The following is a 20,106-nucleotide window of genomic DNA, read 5'->3' as shown; positions in this document are numbered from 1 at the left end:
TTTAACTAGTTTCAGCCAGGCCCTGATTGGCTTCAGGTGTCCCAATCAACCTAGCCTTCTCCCTGCCTTCTGGAAAGTTCTTAATTGGCCCCAGGTGTCTTAATTGACCTGGAGCAGCTTCCATTTCACTTAAACTGGTACCAGGGATTTGTTTAGCCTGGAGCTAATATATCTATCTCCCACTACTTTTCTATAGCCATCTGGCCTTGCCCCATCACATATCCCCCCCTCTGCTTAACACCATAGAGTTGTGCAACTTGGGACGTCAGGCAGTATGCTCGTGACAGACCATCAGCGTTGCCATGGTGGCATCCAGCCCTGTGCCGTATGTGGAACTGGAATGGTTGGAGGGATAAGAACCACCTGGTGACCCTTGCATTCTTTTCCTTATTCCGCTGCATCCGCTGGGGGGGTGCATGGTCCGTCACAAGAGTAAATCGCCAGCCTAAGAGGTAATAACACAGTATCTCCATATTCCATTTGACAGCAAGGCATTCTCTCTCGACTACTGCGTATTTCTGTTCTCTCAGGAGAAGCTTCCTGCTTAGGTAGAGGATCGGGTGTTCCTCTTCTCCCACCATTTGCGACAGAACTGCTCCCAACCCCACCTCAGAAGCATCTGTTTGTAAAATAAATTCCCTGTTAAAGTCCGGGGCTGTGAGTATGGGGTCATTACAGAGGGCCATCCGAAGGTCTGTAAATGTCCCCTGTGCTGCGTTGGTCCACTTTACCATGTCTGCACCTCGGCCCTTCACCAGGTCTGTTAGGGGACTTGCCCTAGTGGCGAAGTGGGGAATAAACAGTCGGTAGTAGCCTACCATGCCTAGGAACGCACGGACTTGCTTCTTTCAGGTCGGCCGGGGCCAGTTTTGAATTGCCTGTAGCTTATTTGTTTGGGGCTTCACTATGCCCCTTCCCACAATATATCCCAGGTACCTAGCTTCTGCTAGCCCTATGGCGCATTTAGCGGGATGAGCAGTGAGGCCAGCCCGCCTTAAGGTGTGCAGTACTGCCTCAAGTTTCTCCAAGTGGGTTCCCCAGTCTGGCGTATAGACAATGACATCATCTAGGTATGCAGCTGCATAACTAGTATGGGGGCGCATCAGCTTATCCATGAGGCTCTGGAATGTGGCTGGGGCCCCATGTAGCCCAAAAGGGAGGACGGTGTACTGGAATAGCCCATCCGGGGTGGAGAATGCTGTCTTTTCTTTAGCTTCTTTGGTCAGAGGAATCTGCCAGTACTCTTTTGTCAGATCCAGTGTAGTCAAGAATCGGGCACTACCCAGTCGGTCAACCAGTTTGTCGATGCGTGATATGGGGTATGCATCAAACTGGGATATTTCATTCAGTCGGCGAAAGTCATTACAGAATCTTATGGTACCATCAGGTTTAGGCACTAGAACAATTGGACTGGACCACTGACTGTAAGATTTTTCAATAACCCCTAATTCTAACATTTTCTTTACTTCTGCCTTGATTTCTTCTCTTTTGGCTCCTGGGATTCGGTAGGGTCTCAATGTTACCTTGGCTCCGGGGATCATGCGGATATGGTGATAGGTCTCAGTTGTCTGCCCTGGTTTTGTAGAGAACACATCTCTGTTGTGATTAATCATGTCCGCTGCCTCTATCTTTTGGATTGGCGTCAAGTCAGAAGATATCCTCACTTGTTCATGTAAGTTATCCTCCTGGGGAAGGTTCTCCTGCATGACTAAGCATGCCTCTCAATCATGCCAAGGTTTTAGAAGATTGATGTGGCAAATTTGCTTCAATTTCCGGCGGCCTGGCTGCCGCACCTTATAGTTCACCTCTCCCACGGCTTCGATTATTTCGTAGGGTCCCTGCCACTGGGCCAACAGTTTACTTTCTTCTGTGAGCACCAGTACCATCACCCAATCTCCTGGTTGGAACCATTGAAACTTCGCTTGGTGGTTATAATGGGTTTGTTGGGTCTCCTGTGCTCTCTCCAAGTGCTCCTGTACAATGGGCATAACTCGTGCTATCTGATCTCTCATCTGAAGTACATGCTCAACTATGTTCCTTCTGGGATTTGGCTCTTCTTCCCAGGCTTTTCTGGCTATATCGAATATGCCCAGAGGGTGTCGCACATATAGTCGTTCGAATGGAGAGAAACCCCTGGAGGCTTGCGGAACCTCCTGGATGGCAAACATGAGGTAAGGCAATAGTGTATCCCAATCTTTCCCATCCTGGCTCACCACTTTCCTGATCATGGCCTTGAGGGTCCAGTTGAACCTTTCCACAAGACCATCTGTTCGTGGGTGGTATACAGAGGTCCGTAGGGCTGTACATGGAGCAATGAACAGAGATCTTTCATCAACTTGGACATGAAAGGTGTCCCTTGATCAGTCAATATCTCCTTGGGTAGCCCAACCCAGGCAAAGATCTGTACTAGCTCCTTAGCTATTGTCTTGGAAGCTGTATTGCACAGGGGAACAGCTTCCAGGTACCGGGTTGCATAGTCCAGTACAACAAGCACATGTTGGTGGCCCCGAGCTGTCTTCTCTAGGGGCCCTACCAGATCCATGGCTACACATTCGAAAGGAACCTCTATTATTGGAAGAGGTATCAAAGGAGCCTGCAAGTGCGGGCAAAGGCTATGTAACTGACACTCCGGACAAGAGGTGCAGTATCGCTGGACATCTTCATGTACTCCTGGCCAGAAGAACCTCTGCAGGATCCGTGCCTGGGTTTTCTCTACCCCTAGGTGTCCTCCGAACAGGTGACTGTGGGCGAGACTCAGTATGGCTTTTTGATGTTTTCATGGCACCAGAAGTTGTATCTCTTGCTCCTGCATTTGCACCACACAGTACAGGAGATCTTTGTTCACTATAAAGTAAGGTCCGGGACCCTGGACCTTCCCATCCACGGGTATCCCATCGATCTTGGCCACCTCTTTCCTGGCATTATCATATCTGGAGTCCTCTGCCTGGTCCCGCCAAAAAGTCTCTCTCCCGGGACTAACCTGCCCAAGCTCCCAGGGGCTGGCTTCTGCTTCTTCCAACGGCTTGCCACCGTCATGGCTGGAGGCAGCTTCGGCTCATCTTCTGGGGTGGAAGTTTCTCTGTTGACTGCTCGCGTCCATCTGCCTACTAGGGCCTTGGGTCAGGATCCGGGTTCCCAAGGCCTTTGCAGCCTTCCTCTCTTTTTTTTTTTTTTTTTTTGTCTTCCAGGTCTTTTGGGGGCTGAGAACAGATCCTGAGAAATCTCAGCGAACATTGGGGGTTGACATTCCCCCGGTGATGAGTTGCTGTCCTCAGGGTCCCCACCTCCTTCCAGCCTCTCCGGGGGAGTAAATTATCAAACCCTGGATAGTGCCACCCAATGACTACAGGATATGGAAGTTTAGGAACTACGCCCACTGTCACCTCAGTGGGGTTCCCTGAACCTCTATCTCCACTGGGATGGTGGGGTAATGGCTCACGGCCCCATGCACGCACGTCACTGCTACACATTTGGCTTGTAGCAGTTGACTATTTTTTTACCAGCTTACCCAATATGAGGGTGATAGCACTCCCAGAGTCCACAAGCGCTGTAGTCTCTGCTCCATTTATCCTCACTGGCCTGGTGTAATTATGCAGAGCTAGTGTGACCCCCGCGAGGTGGATAAGGGAGCACGGGACCTCCCAGTCCCCCAAGTTACATTGCATAGGCTCCTCGGTGCTGGGACACTGTGCTGCTATGTGTCCCCACTCCCCACATGCATAACATCTATAATTGCTGTTTAATCATTCCCCTATCCTGGAGGTTAGGGGGTTTAGTCCTGGGGTTCCCCCCACTCAGGCCAATCCCTTCCTTCTGGGGTCCCTGCTGGTTTTCGCCTCCCCCCCTTCTTCCACCCAGGATTCCCCAGGGGTTTGGCTGCCCAACCTTCCAGGGTCGGGGTCGGGTGCTTGCTTTGAAAGGGGCCTTCCTTGGGTAGTCGGGTCAGTTCCCTGGCTGATCATGCAGGAGACCCTTCCCTGGCTGTCATCCGTCTTTCTACCAGTGTGATCATCTCATCGTACATGAATGGATCGTTCTGGCCTACCCATTTGCGGAGATCTGGCGGCAGTCCCCGCATGTAAATGGTCGATGACCAGGGTCTCCAAAATCTCCTCCGGCCTGCACACCTCGGGCTGTAACCACTTCCATGTGAAGTGTATGAGGTTGAATAGCTGGGACCTTGGGGGTTTGTTCTCCTGGTATTTCCACTCATGGAACCTCTGGGCCCTTACCGCTGCCATTACCCCGATCATGCTAGGATCTCTGCCTTCAGATGGGTATAGTCAGTGGCATCCATGGCAGGCAATTATATTGCCTTATTATATATATGTGTATAATAACATGCCAAAATAGGCCTTCTGGGCCTCTCCACACAAAAAAGGGGCGAGAATGCTGGCCCACTGCTCCTGGGGCCATGCCTCACGCTGAGCAGTCCTTTTGAATGAGAGGAGATATGCCTCTACGTCATCTTCTGACGTCATCTTTGGCAGACAACCAGTGGCCCTCAGGGTTCGCGTCCCATCGGACCCCCGGGCCTGGGTGTTGAGGATCATCAGCTGGTCCACCACCTCTCTCAAGAGGGCATGATCTTCGGTCGGCTGGTTCATCAATAATTGATTGGTTTCCTGCTGTAGCCGCAGAGACTCCTGTTGTGCCATTGCCTGAACCCGGGTGGCCTCTTGCTGGGCTGCCGTGGCTTGTACCAGAGCTCTTACCACCTCCTCCATTGTGGTTCAAAGCAAACAAACAAAAACCAAAAACCCCAGTGCACTTTTTTTTAAACCTCTTTCTTTCGCCACACTGTGAACAAAATCCCACTGCTGACACCAGTTGTGACAAAGCTCTGTCCTTGCCTCCGTGGATTCCACTTTTCCTGGTAGATTTCGCTAGCCTCAGAGGCTCACTGTGACCCTCCATGTAACCCTTCTCTCTCTAGAGACAAGGGTCACAGTCTACTGAGCCATTATCTTCATAAGCCAGCAAGGGAGGTAAGGAGAAGTTATCCTTCCTTGCACAGTCTCTGTTGTCTCCCAGTCTCAGTGATGAATCAGGGGGCAAAAGTGGGGGCGGGGAACCTGGGCCCACCCTCTACTCCGGGCTCCAGCCCAGGGACCCTAATAGTATCAGCTATGGTAGCTGACCTTTTAGAAACATGACATGTACAATTCCCTGGGCTACTTCCCCCACAGCAGCCCTCACTTCCTCAAGCTCCACTTCACCCTTACCTCAGGGACTCCTTCCTTGTGCCTGATATGGTGTGTACTACTCAGCCTCTCCAACAGCGCAACTTCCTCCCACAGCTCCTGACATGCACACCCACCTGACTGACTGGGAGGCTTTTAACTAGTTTCAGCCAGGCCCTGATTGGCTTCAGGTGTCCCAATCAACCTAGCCTTCTCCCTGCCTTCTGGAAAGTTCTTAATTGGCCCCAGGTGTCTTAATTGACCCAGAGCAGCTTCCATTTCACTAACCTGGTACCAGGGATTTGTTTAGCCTGGAGCTAATATATCTATCTCCCACTACTTTTCTATAGCCATCTGGCCTTGCCCCATCACAACAGTTACTGGCATAGTGCTGCAGATCTATAGCTGGGTCCATGCTGGCTGACAGCAATCCAGAAAAAAAAAAAAAAGGAAACAGGAGTGAGACATCAGAATCACGAGATTTTTTTTTTAGTTTGACCCCAAGTTCCAGAATTCCACTGGCTTCCACCTGGCTTCTCCTGTGCATCCCATAATATGTAGTGAGAAAAATCCCAGAATACATATTGCTCAGCAGTGAAGCAAAGGACTATGGGATACTCTCCCAGAACGTCATACACTTAGTGTGCCCTGAGCCCCTGATGTGTGTACACAATGATGCAAATTGAAAGGGAGTAGTCATCCCATGTGCACATTATTAGCATGGCCTAAATATAGATCACCAACTAGTGCATGTGAACTCAGTTCATATATATAAAGACCTTATCCAGTAGACAATATATGACTATATGTCTATAGAAAGTCACAGAGCCTGACCTTAAGGGAGGCCACCTGTTCATTACAGAGGTTATCTTTTTGTTTAAAAAAGTCAAAGGGCCCAGGGGAAGGGAAGGGGAAGGAAAAAAACAATGCAGTGCCATTTGCAGCTGGAAGCTGCACACACCGTCAGGAAACACATTCTCTTCATTCTGCAGACCAAAATGCTGGATTCTGGCTTTGCTTTAACCTCCTCCTCTACCACTGACCTACATTAAAAAGAAGTTATGCAAGCTCCAAACAAGAGTAATGTATGTATTTTGGTAGTGCATAAGAGCCAACCAAGAACTGGATCCCATTGTACTAGGCACTGTGGAAACACACTGTAAAAGACAGTCCATGCCATGAAGAGCTGATAGCTTACTGTATGACAGCAAGTGGTATGATAGTCATTCTGCGTGACCTGTCCTTGATAGTTTAATTTTATTTGGCTCTGATAAAACAACAACCAATAAAACCTGTTAGCCAAAGAAAAGGATGACAACTTTGAACTACGACCTCTTTGGTGATCTCTGACTGATGTTTGGTCTTCTGAGTAAGAAACTTTCCTTAACTGTGTAGGGTGTTGGCTGCTTCTGGAAACTATTCAAAGGAGTCCACTCAGTTTATTCTCAAGGGTCAGCTACTCTATTCTGGAGAAGGAGGGGAAATAGAATATCTAATGAAGAATTATGTACTGCAACAACAGGGCATTTTCCACACTGAACTGCAATATAGTCATCCCAGCAATGGAGCAAAGTAAGTGTTTAGTTTCTTTGGAGCAGCACACATGGAGTTTAATTTTGAAAATGCACAAGAGAGTACACTTATAAAGTCTGCAGACAATACCAAGCTGGGAGGGGTTGCAAGTGCTTTGGAGGATAGGATTAAAGTTCAAAATGATCTGGACAAACTGGAGAAATGGTCTGAAGTAAATAGGATGAAATTCAATAAGGACAAATGCAAAGTACTCCACTCTAGGAAGGAAAAATCAGCTGCACACATACAAAGTGGGAAATGACTGCCTAGGAAGTACTGCGGAAAGGGATCTGGCGGTCATAGTGGATCACAAGCTAAATAAGAGTCAACAGTGTAACGCTGTTGCAAAAAAAAAGAAAACCTCATTCTGGGATGTATTAGCAGGAGTATTGTAAGCAAGACACAAGAAGTAATTCTTCTGCTCTATTCCACACTGATTAGGCCTCAAATGGAGTACTGTGTCCAGTTCTGAGTGCCACATTTCAGAAAAGATGTGGACAAATTGGAGAAGATCAACAAAAATGATTAAAAGTGGCAAAGAGTTCTGTGGAACCTTATAGACTAACAGATGTATTGGAGGATAAGCTTTAGTGGGTGAAGACCCACTTCGTCCGATGCATGTAATGGAAATTTCCAGAAGCAGGTATAAATATGCAAACAAGAATCAGGCTTGGGATAATGAGGTTAGTTAGGGAGGATTGGTTCAATCAGGGCCTCATCCTCCCTCATCCTCATCCTCCCTGATTGAACTAACTATAATCTACTCTTTGTCGCTTTTACAGATCCAGACTAACCCAGCTACCCTTCTGATACTTGAAAAATGATTAAAGGTCTAGAAAACATGACCTATGAGGGAAGATTGAAAAAATTGGGTCTGTTTAGTCTGGAGAAGAGAAGACTGAGAGAGGACATGATAACAGTTTTCAAGTATATAAAAGACTGTTACAAGGAGGAGGGAGAAAAATTGTTCTTTTTAACCTTTGATTATAGGACAAGAAGCAATAGGCTTACATTGCAGCAAGGACGGTTTAGGTTGAACATTAGGAAAAACTTCCTAACTGTCAGAGTGGTTAAGCGCTAGAATAAATTGCCTAGGGAAGTTGTGGAATCTCCACCATTGGGGATTTTTAAGAGCAGGTTGGACAAACACAACACCTGTCTGGGATGGTCCATATAATACTTAGTCCTGCCTTGAGTGCAGGGGACTGAAATAGATGACCTCTCGAGGTCACTTCCAGTTCTATGATTCTATGCAATGAAACTTAAAAGGGAACTCTAAAACAATGGGTTTAACATTTTAGATAACTAGTTCATCTCTTGTTTACTGGGTCTTGTTTGTGGTCAGATGTATAAACATATAGTGTCCTGAATTATTTTGTCAGATCAATAAGTCTCCCAGACTTTTCAACAAACTGAGCTTAAACTTCTATTTGTACAACCTTTCTCACTGTCTGACTGTTTTTATGGAGTGCCAAACATTTATGGAGTGTCAGATGCAATATTTAGACTAGCATATAATTTAACCTGAAATGGGCTGTGTGCTTGCTATTTTGGGGGTTGACCACTTATACTTTGAACACGTTGTTATTATTTTATTAATATTATTAATATAGTCTTCTTCTGTTGTTGTGGGAGAGCTGTTGTGAAAAGATGGGGGAGGTACTCTGAAAGCAGCAGTGTGGAGCCCCCATAGTCACTCCTGTCATCTAAATATGATATATTTCATACAAAGCATGCCATATGAGGTATCATGTGAAAGGTCATGATCTGCTGGAACCCATTGTTTTGTCCAAATATGTATATCATTAGTGTATATAAAGTTGAGATTTTTCCTATATGGTTGTTACTGAAATATTTTGTAAGTTTAAGGGTCTCTCCTGCTACATTGGGATCCACTTCCAGGAAGGTGTTAAGCAACCATTAATCAGAAGGGGAGTTGTAAACAAGGAATTTACAATACTATAAGAGAGCTGCACAAGCATTACATAGTGGGAGATTGCTCAACCCTGTGACTCAGCAAAGTCCACCAGGACATGCTTGGGCTAGTGTTTTCCAGGAACATGGACTGAGGATATAAAATGGGGGACAGTGGCGTCATGTTTTGGCCTTTCTCCTCCTGCACCTATGTTGGAAGCAACAAGAAATTGAGAAGACAAAGACTTGAACTGAGGAGACTGGTCCCAGCCTTAAAGGGGAAGCTTGTGTATTAAGAACTGCAACATCTAATGGGGTGAGAAAACTGATTGATTCAAATACTGTCAAGACAAATAAGGACTAGAGATTTAGACTTGCACTTATCTCATATTTTCTTTGGTAACTATCTTTGACCTTTTGTGCCTTACACTTATAATCACTTAAAATCTATATTTCTGTACTTAATAAATCTGTTTTATATTTTACCTAAAACAGTTTGTTTTGCTTGAAGTGCTTGGGAAATCTCAACTCAGTTTACAAAGGATAGTGAATGTCCTCTCCACATGGAAGGAGGGATGGACTGCGTAATAAACATCTACTGGTCTGGCTTCTGACCAGGAATGGAATATTCTCGGGGTGCAAGGCTGGGGGTTGACAGATTTGCTGGTGCCTTTCTGTTTTGTGAATGGCTCAGGGAGCATTCATGCTATATAGCTGGGTTTGGGGTTGCACGTGCTGTTGTACTGAGTGATGATAGTTCCCAGAGGAGTTTTCTGCATGTCACTAACATAGTATTGTGAGTGACAGCCCAGGCTAGAGAGTTATGGGGGAGCAGCGTTACCCTAAATCCAGGTTGCATCCTGGGGATCCTGTCACAATGGGTTTGGCATCAGTCTCTGAAAATGGGAAGACTTGAGCTCATTCTGATGCCCTCAGAAAAGGTGTTCCATAGTTGAGGGTCCCTCACAGACAATCCCCCAATTCCACACTCAAACATTTCATTCTTGTTCAGAACAACTGAATAAATTAAAAGTAGTTAAGAAGATAATGGCTTAAATCATGCCCACTTGTTATTCATTAAAAGTTTACGGTGGGTTTAAGAAGAACTTTTGATTTGTAAATGTTTTAGGCCATTATTGAAGTTCTACGGAGAGGACCACTTTCTCTTACATGAAATGGGTTATTAGTCTATAAATTCAAATATGGTCTGTGTCTTCCCTTATCCAAGCTGTTTATGTAGAGCTAGAACAGGTATTGCATAATTGTTTGGATTGTCTTTTATTGATGGTAATAATTGCCGTATGGCGCTATATTATGTATGAAATACTCTTTCAAATCTGTTTTTCGGCTTATGCTTTCACTTTTTATTCTGTAGTTAACAGCAGTACAGTCAGTACTGTACAAGGAGTTTTTCAAAGTGTTATAAAATGTAACATATTCATGGAAGAAAAAGATTTTGTCATATAAAATAAATTTGATAGTAACTCTGCTCACCCCCAGCTGTCCTCTACGGTGCATCTACACTGCAAAGAAGAACCTTGAGCTTGCCTGTGCCAGCTGACTCAGACTTGCGGGGCTCAGACTGAAGGGCTGTTTAATTGTAGTGGGTGTTTGGGCTCGGTCTGGAGCCTAGGATCAAGGACCCTGCGAGGGGGGAGGGTTCCAGAGCTCAGACTTCAGCCCAAGCCCAAATGTCTATGCCATAGTGTAACAGCCCCTGAGCCCCACACCTGCAAGCCCAAGTCAGCTGTCATGAGCCAGCCATGGGTGTTTAGTTCTAAAGTAGACATATCCTCAGACTCCCATGATAACGGTGGATCAAGGATCTGGTGAGGTGAAATCTTCCGTCTAAATGGCCATCTTTAGCATTCACTGTACACAATTATACTGAACATGGTTTTAAAGGAGTTCAGTCACTTCCTCATGCCTTTGAGATAGATGAATCAATCATGTGTTTCAAAACTAAAAAGATGTTGAAAAGACACTATCTAATATTTTTTAGAGTCCCAATCACCCTATAATTCTTTTGTTTATAATACTCTCAGAACTTTGTAAATAAAATTTCATTCCCTAAAACTTTGGTTCTTTTCCATCTGGCAGATATTTTACTTTTTTTCTGTTTCTACTAGAACTTGAAATTAGTATGACTTTTTCTTTTAGTATTCTATCTTGGTGTGTGTGCATATGTAAGCCAAATTCTGTGCACCCAATTGACTTATGCAGATGCACCTACTTACTCTAGGATTCAGTAAGGCCCTGTGTTAATTGTATTCCATCTCTGGAAGAAAGGGTTTCTTAGTTCATTTGTGCTTTCAGTGCTGCATCTACAATAAGCAGCGTGTAAAGTATCGGTGTTGCTTAGGTCCTTCATATAGAGTGGCTATGTATTTGAGAGGGTTTTTTATCTCTTGGGTGTGTGTGTGTGCGTGTGTGAGAGAGAGAGAAACTGAATACTTAGGATCTCCAGGACATTTCCCATCAAGTTAACTTTACTGGGATGTTATAGTTTGCATCTAAAACGTGATCTCTAACTTACTCTTAGATTTCTTTCCCCACTGCTATAAATACTCTATTTTGGGAGATACTATGTTTAGCTGACACTCAATCTTTTTTGTGCCGCTTGTACAGTGCATATACTGTGTGTAGGCATCTTTTAACTGATACATGCAGAATGTATTCATGCTGTATTTACATTGTATTTTTCAGCTCTCCTTCAAGTGACGATTTCACTTAGCAAGGTAGAGCTTAGCGTGGGTGAATCCAAATTCTTCACATGCACAGGTATGTATTTCATTATATCTCCAGGTATGTTTTGCTAAATTTTCAGATCAAACTTTTTCATAATTTGAATGTTATTAATTGGCTTAGAAATATTTATATTTAAAGTATATTGTTTCAATATTTGCATTGAATTCTGACTATTTGCATGTTGTGATAAATAGCAAGTCCTGTTACATTGGCTTCACATAATGTATGCTTTCAGTCTACAGACTGTTGATTTCACGTGCCAAACAGACTAAATCTCTTATTTTGAAATTGATTTCCATCAGTATAAATTATTTATGTATGTAAATTTTTTGCTCTATTAAAATAATTTTACTTGTCTAAACACTAATATTAGAATGAATATATAAGATCATAATTGAATCATTTTTGGTAAATAGCTAATGAATAAATTAGACATAGCATGCTGCTCTGAAGTTACGCCTGAGTGACTGTTTCAGTATCCAACAGAGCATATGTAACCTGAAAAGTTAGAATTACTTTTTCTCGTGCAATCAACTTTTTACCCAGGGAAAGTTTTAGCAGTACTTTAGAAAACTTTGCCAAATAGTTTATTTCTCAAATATAGGACCTGAACCTGAAAAGTACTAAAAAAAAAATCATACATCAAAGATGCTTTCATGTGGGTTTTGACGTGGGTCTGTTTTATCATCTCTAATTGAAGGTGTATGTGGAGATGTTAAGAGGGCTAGTGTGGAGATGGTGATGAAATCCTGACCCATGTTAAGTCAATGGGAGTTTTGCCAGGCTTCATTCTGTGGCATTGAAGTAGTTTTAGTTTGCTACTGACATCCAGCTATAAGACTGAAATTTTGGCCCCACTTAAGTCAGTGGAAAACTATTACTGACTTTAAAAGGGTCAGGATTTCACTTTGTATCTCTGTCGTATCTTGTTCAATTAGTGAGGTCCAAGGTCTTAACCAGTGTCAGGCTGAGACCTGCATAGGTGAGACAGTTGCTTTATTATTATGGATAGGACTGAGTTACCTGCTGGAGTCATGGTTCTGCTATTAATTGACCATGTTTAAAAAAAGTCAGGGAACCTGGAGGTTGCGTTTTATAAATCAAATTTGTGACTGATGTGTTTAGCTTCTCTCAAGATGAGGCCAGTAATTTTTCTTAGAAATAATTTTATATATAATATAAAATGTGCATTTAGAGTTATGCCATCATTGTGGTCAAAATTATCCCTGCATTAAGATGAGAATATTCATACCTGTTTTATCAAATTGCTTAATCAATAATCTGTAAACAATGTTACAGTTTTGTTGCAGTAACAGTGGAACTGCCGTATCTTTTAAATGTTATTAGGTAAGAGTTCATTATTATTTTCAAATGACTCATCATTGGATGACTCATAGTGTGCAAAATACATGTCCTCATAAGCCTTGTTAACAACAACTATCTAGAACTCCAAACAGCCAAAAGCAGAGGACCAGATCGGAATCTTGTGTTGGTCCAGACTGATCCTGTGTCCTTTACCACTCCTGTCTCACTGGGGGATGTCTTAGATTTGCTGGCATATCCTCCTGTCCAGTCAAACAAGTCCATTGAACCTTTGTGGAACTCTCAGCTGTCACTGCTCATTGGGGCATGCACCCTTTTTGAGCTCTTCACAGCTGACTGTCAGTCACCTGTAGAAACCAATCCCCACAGCCACAGGGTCAGGGAGGCTTTTCACTTACTTGGGAGACTCACCGGTGTCATTCTCATAATCTATCGGGGCAAAAAGGGTTTCAAGCTCTCCTCCCTTAGCAGGGATGTGATCTGATGTCACATAGCTGATATACAACAACCTCTGCAGAGAAGTAAACTTCTCCGCCTTGGGATTTTAGTTTTATTCCAAGTTGGGGGATGGTCTATGTAATTATGTGATGCAGAATGTGGTAGTAGCAGGATTTGATACTGAATCTGGCCCAATGTTATCTGAGTATCTAGCATATAGTTATATCTGAGGGGATTTATGCCAACCACTCAGGCAGTTAGATGGGTTACAGTTTATTCACTGTGAGTTTAAAAAAAGAAAAAGAGGAAAAAATAGCTTCAACCAGCTGGAAATCAGATCGTTCTGAAAAGTATGATACAGTTTTAAGGACTGTTCTTTGAATATAGGCCAGTGGTTGCTCACCAATTCCTGGCTCACTTAAAAACGTTAGTCCAATGGCAACTTAAAACTAGAATGTAACCTTTAAATATGGAACTGTAAATAGTTACTCTTAAATACAAATAGGTAAACATGTATCTGATTGCATCTATAATGTTGTATAATGTTCTTACTAATTTTGTTTGCCAAAATGCTTTTGTTCCATAGACAATTATTAAAAAGAATGTTTTTTCTACAAACATTGTCAAAATGAAGTTGTAATTCTGGTTCAAAATCTGTTTCTTTCTACAAATGTGATTATTACCATGGCTGTACACCATGGTAATTTGACATGTAACCAAAAACTTGCTTTTGGTTCAGATAGAACATAGTGAAAACACATCTCTGAGGAAAAAAAAATCAGTAGAGCAAATAAAAAGGGGGGGGGTTTCTGTTTTCTTTCGTCTTTTTTTTTTTTTAAATTTGAACATAGGCTGGGACCTAAGTAGGACAAATTTGCTAGTACTTGAATATTAGAGTATGTCATGGAGGAGGGAAAGGTCTCTGATTTTGGTCTTTGAATCTTGTAAAAAGTTTGTTCGGATTTTGGGCAAAGGTTTGATCCAAATCTTTTATTTCTAAAATACCCACAGATAGCCCAAATAGTTACTGGATAATGTAATTTTTGCTATCTGGCTCAGCTGGATGTATAAACATTTTCCTAATTCTTATTAATAGCTCAAAATAGTTAAATTATGGCCATCAGACTTGCTGGTTTCTCTTTTGTCTGTCTTATAACTTGTGTTCCTCCTACAGACAAGGCAAGCTGGATATTGCAAAGAAAGAACTCAACTGAATGTTACTTAGTGTCTATAGCTGAACTTTACTTTTTACATTGCTTTTTTTAGCGATTGGGGAGCCAGACAGTATAGATTGGTACAATCCACAAGGAGAGAAGATTGTGTCTAGTCAAAGAGTGGTCATTCAAAAAGAAGGTGTTAGATCACGGCTAACCATTTACAATGCAAATGTAGAAGATGCTGGGATATATCGGTGTCAAGCAACTGATGCAAAAGGACAGACTCAAGAAGCTACTGTTGTTTTGGAAATTTATCGTAAGTGAAACATAAAGGAAAAACTAACAATAAAAAGAGAGGATCTATTTTGAATTCCATTTGCTATACAGAAAATTAACACTATATTAATATATACCCCTTCTCTATAAATCTAATTTTAGGAGCAATAGATTGTATCTGTTGCAGTCAAGCATATATACTGTGAAAAAGACTTGAATGGAATTGATATCCAGAGTACATTAATCCAGTATGGTATAGCATCAGTTACCTGATGTCTTGAAATACAAAGTCTTATCATGAGGATGCACCATATATACCTCTCTATCATGAAAAGGACAAAATGTGTTTGTGAGGGAGATAGATCTGCACCAAAATAAATCCTCTTACAATAGTCAAATTGTGCATTGATTTGGAGTGCAAGAGACACAACATATACAGTTTAAAAGAGTTTGCAATGGCTTTTATGTTATTTTTTTTTCCTGTTCTTGGTTGTATAAGGGACTTATGTGACATAAAATCCTATATGTGATGAGGTATAAATATTTATAAACCACCAAAGTACTATTATTTTTAAAATAGAGTTAAACAATTAATGGAGGATTATTTCTTCAAATGTAAATATACTGCATGATGCAAAATGAATATGTAAAAGCATCCTACAGAAGTTTTAGAATCATAGAATCATAGAATATCAGGGTTGGAAGGGACCTCAGGAGGTCATCTAGTCTAACCCCCTGCTTAAAGCAGGACCAATCCCCAATTAAATCATCCCAGCCAGGGCTTTGTCAAGCCTGACCTTAAAAACTTCTAAGGAAGGAGATTCTACCACCTCCCTAGGTAACGCATTCCAGTGTTTCACCACCCTCCTAGTGAAAAAGTTTTTCCTAATATCCAACCTAAACCTCCCCCACTGCAACTTGAGACCATTACTCCTTGTCCTGTCCTCTTCTACCACTGAGAATAGTCTAGAACCATCCTCTCTGGAACCACCTCTCAGGTAGTTGAAAGCAGCTATCAAATCCCCCCTCATTCTTCTCTTCTGCAGACTAAACAATCCCAGTTCCCTCAACATCTCCTCAGAACTCATGTGTTCCAGACCCCTAATCATTTTTGTTGCCCTTCACTGGTCTCTCTCCAATTTATCCACATCCTTCTTGTAGTGTGGGGCCCAAAACTGGACACAGTACTCCAGATGAGGCCTTACCAATGTCGAATAGAGGGGAATGATCACGTCCCTCGATCTGCTCGCTATGCCCCTACTTAGACATCCCAAAATGCCATTGGCCTTCTTGGCAACAAGGGCACACTGCTGACTCATATCCAGCTTCTCGTCCACTGTCACCCCTAGGTCCTTTTCCGCAGAACTGCTGCCTAGCCATTCGGTCCCTAGTCTTTTGTCAAGTTGTAATTGACATCACTTTAAAAAGTACGGAATATTGAACTGAATTCTTTACATCAATTAGATCAATCAGAATTCTTTACTTCAATGCAAAATACATAATACAGAAGAGGCTTAAGGCTAACACAAAACCAAAAAGAGGGGCCATACTGTGCCATTAGTATTTAAGCAGAATTCCTTATTGATTTGAATGGTGACTTTTGCATAAATATTCATGACAGGATATGGTTCATGGTCAGGCCAAGACTTATGAACTGAAATGTGCCAGGTAAATGCAAGATAAAATCTTAAAGTACTGCAGCTTTAACAGTGCAGCAGATATCAAATGATAGATAATTTTAAAAATAAATGTTATTGATAAAACCACATGTTTGTGCACTACACATATGCAGTGAGTTGCATCGACAGAGGATGTGTCACTGAGAAGCAGTTTCCTCCAGAGCTCGTCTTAGGTCTGTACAGTTCCACAGTAGTGCGTAAAGAAGGTGGTGGATTAAAAGCCACAGTGTAGCTGTTGAGCTATTCTGCAATAACAGCTAAAATTATGCAACCCTTACTCACACAACTGAATACTTACTTATGGTATTACCGCCCCAAATATTCAGAAATCAGATCTCCAAAAAATGGGTCTTATTGGCTAAAAAAAAATCACAATTTAAAAATAATCAGGTTTCTTATTATTTGCCTTTTGGGTTTTGAGCCAGTTGATGAGGTCAGGCTTTTCTCCACAACATGATAGCTAGAAAGTCGTCCCCCACACTACTCCTCCCCCATGAAAACTGAAATTCTCACAATCACTTGCCTTCAGCAGCCGGGACTTGAAGAAAAACACCAAATAATTGAGTCAACAAGGCTACTCACTGGAGTAATTAATGCTCACAATATGAGTAAGAGTTCCACAGTTGAGCCCAAAAATGTTGAAAGCAAGAAGTAAGTAAGAAATTATTTTGTATATTCAAACGTAAGAGATTACTTCAAAGATCCTTATGGCACTATCCCACATGTCAGTCTCATAAACGAACTAGGGACATCTGGTCTAGAGGAAATTACTATAAGGTGGATGCATAACATGTTGAAATACCATACTCAAAGACTAGGTATTAAGGGGTTGCTATAAAAATGGGAGGGCATATTTAATGGAGTCCCACTAATCAATCTTTTAATTAATGACTTGGATAATGGAGTGGACATATTGCATATAACATTTCTGGATGACACCAAGATGGGAGGGATTGCAAGCACTGCGGAGGACAGGGTTAGAATTCAAAATTATCTTGATTAATTGGAGAATCGGTCTGAAATCAACAAGATGAGAGTCAATAATGACAAGTGCAAAACACTACACTTAGGAAGGAGAAATCAAATGCACAAAGAGAAACTGGGGAATAACTAGCTAGGCGGTAGTTCTGTGAGCCAACAATACAATGTATTTGCAAAAAAACATAAGCTAATATCACTCTGTGACATATTAATAGGAGTGTTCTACTAAACACAAGGGAGGTAATTATACCACTCTACTCTGCACTGGTGGGGACTCAGCTGGACTATTATGTCCAGTTTTGGACACCATGCTTTAAGGAAAAAGTGGACACACTGGAGAAAGTCTACAGAAGAACAAAAAACATTTTAAAGGGGGTTTAGAAAACCTGTCATGTCAGGAAGGGTTAACAAACCTGGGCATGTTTAGTCCTGGGAAAAGAACACTGATGGGGGACCTCATAGTCTTCAAATATGTTAAGGGCTCTTGTAAGGCGGATGGTGACCAATTGTTCTTCAAGTCCACAGAAACTAGGTGAAGTAATGGTCTTAGTTTGCATCATAGGAGATTTAGGTTAGATATCAGGAGAATTTTTTCTAACTGGAAGGATACTTCAGTACTGGAATTGGTTACGTAATTGGAGGTTGTGTAATCTCTTTCATTGATGGTTTTAAAGAACAGGTTGGACAAACATCAGTAAGGGATGATCTTATTTGGTGCTGCCTAAGAGGGAGTGGTGGTGGAATGGACTAGATAATCTCTTGTGGTCCCTTGTGCTCCCTTCCAGCCCTACATTTTTTATGATTCTAAGATATTATGCAATTATTTCTCAATGGAAATAGTGGAATTCTCATTACCAGGAACATTTATGCCTAGGCTGGCCAAAGCCATAGATAATACACCGGAACAGTCCTCTGCTGCACTCAGAGAAAAAATGAACTAGCTTTCACATCTCTAATTTCTATGATTTGATGCTGTATTCAGAGTAACTGTGCATGTAACTTGTATTGCTAAACAAAACAGGAAACGCTTGTTAAATTCAGTTTTCTTTCTTTTTAGAAAAGCTCACTTTCCGAGACATAATAACACCACAAGAATTCAGACAAGGAGAAGATGCTGAAGTGATTTGTCATGTTACTAGTTCACCTGCACCTGTTGTCAGCTGGTTGTATCGAAATGAGGAAGTCACAACTATTGCTGACAGTTAGTATTTTGGTAACTCTTTAGGTTATATGTTCTAATTATATATTAAAATATTATTTAAAAGAAGATATATCAAAACTGTAATGTGGGATAGCAGTGAAGAATTCCTAAGCATAAACTTTAATTTTACCTTTGGATGTGGTAGATTCTCCATCACTTGAAGCTTTAAATTAAGAATAGATATCTTACTGAAGAGTATGCTTTCAGTTTCACTTTGGTTTCATCTTAACCCAATAAGCTTAAAGCAAAATTCAGCCAAGGACTGTCAGCCCATTTGTGAGCAATTTTTCATATGAGTAGTCCCACTGAAGCCAATAGAGCTACCTGAGCGAGTGAGTTCTCACCAACATGTTTAAGGATTGTACAGTACCACTACACACACTAGTGATATCTTTAGGAGGCAATTGACTGTCCCAGTACTGCTTCTTATGCCTTTGTGGGGCAACACAATTATTTGCAAAAAAACATAATGCACAGAAAACACAGAAAACACATAATGCACACAATGCACAGAAAACATCTTTGGAGAGCTATCTGCCTACCTGCCTATCCTCTCACAGCTTTGGCATTAAATGGACTAAAATGCAAGGTTGAGTTTGTACATTCCTCATGCTGGTCATTAAGATATGTTTTTTTCATATTCTTTTTAATTCAAAATGAAATTAAAGTGTATTTAGTGGCATGAAAGTATGGAACTGTAGCATCTCTAAGGTATGATTACAGCCAAAGAAGAGCAGATTTAATAAACCTATTAGGCTTTTTATTGTAAAGCTGAAAAATCACTTATTTGGGTGCTTTCAGATTCTTGTGTGAACCTTCATGGTACAAAAGCCAGGCAGAGTTTTAATTGGATTTGCTACTTACATACTGTGTTTAATCTCTGTCGTTACCCACGTAGTCACACGTGCAGAATTCATGGTGAAAGAGTTACCTGTAGAAGAGCAATGCAACTTTTTTTATATAATTGAATTGTTAAAGAAGGTAAGGGTTAAGGGATTTTGGAAACAAACAGTAGCTGAACAATTAAGCAAGCGGTCTTTTTGTCAGTGTTACAGTTTAAAGCCTACAAATGTGAGATTTTCTCCTAAAGATCAGGGATACTCTACAGTATGTTAATTTAATTTGCTTTTGCACTTCTAGTTCTTGTTCTGGTTACCAATCAACCCTGTTTTAGAAGACTTAATCATAAAAAGAAAATCTTGAAAAATTTTTTCTTAAGATCGTGCATTTTAAATTAATCTGAATTTTTTAAATATTTCCAGTGTGCCATGCTGCATTTCATAATGTAATTTTGAGTTTGTTTCATTTTCTTTTAAGATGTGACAGGACATAAAGCTGTTTAGCTGTTTGAGCCAGACAGATATATAATGTTAGGATTTTAAACAGTATATGGTTGAAAAATGGATTAAAGAAAAACAGAAAAAAATGTTGTTCCTTTATCCCCTGATCTTGCATTGAGATCTCCTAGCACAGACTGCTATGCCCATACAAATCCCCATTAAAATTCAAGGGGATTCTGCAAGGACCTAAGATAGCAGCTCCTGCTGTAGGAATTGGGGCTTTAAATAGTATATAGCTAGAAGAGTTTGAGCTGTGTGAGTGTTCACAGTATCACCTGGACATACTACCATGGA

General features: G+C 41.6%; 1 protein-coding gene across 1 annotated transcript in view; it reads left to right on the top strand.

The window, feature by feature from the left end:
- NCAM2 (neural cell adhesion molecule 2) overlaps window positions 1-20,106 on the top strand; it is a 551,141-nt gene that overhangs the window by 289,140 nt on the left and 241,895 nt on the right. Inside the window, exons 2-4 of the mRNA XM_048868296.2 lie at window positions 11,376-11,450; window positions 14,445-14,651; window positions 18,329-18,472. Of these exons, the coding sequence (XP_048724253.2) occupies window positions 11,376-11,450; window positions 14,445-14,651; window positions 18,329-18,472 (426 nt within the window). The remainder of the gene's footprint in view (window positions 1-11,375; window positions 11,451-14,444; window positions 14,652-18,328; window positions 18,473-20,106) is intronic.

The sequence above is a fragment of the Caretta caretta genome, chromosome 1 (assembly GCF_965140235.1).
Source record: "Caretta caretta isolate rCarCar2 chromosome 1, rCarCar1.hap1, whole genome shotgun sequence".
Classification (NCBI taxonomy): Eukaryota; Metazoa; Chordata; order Testudines; family Cheloniidae; genus Caretta; species Caretta caretta.
Note: the sequence above shows the minus strand (reverse complement) of the source record. Positions and strands in the feature narration are given on the sequence as shown.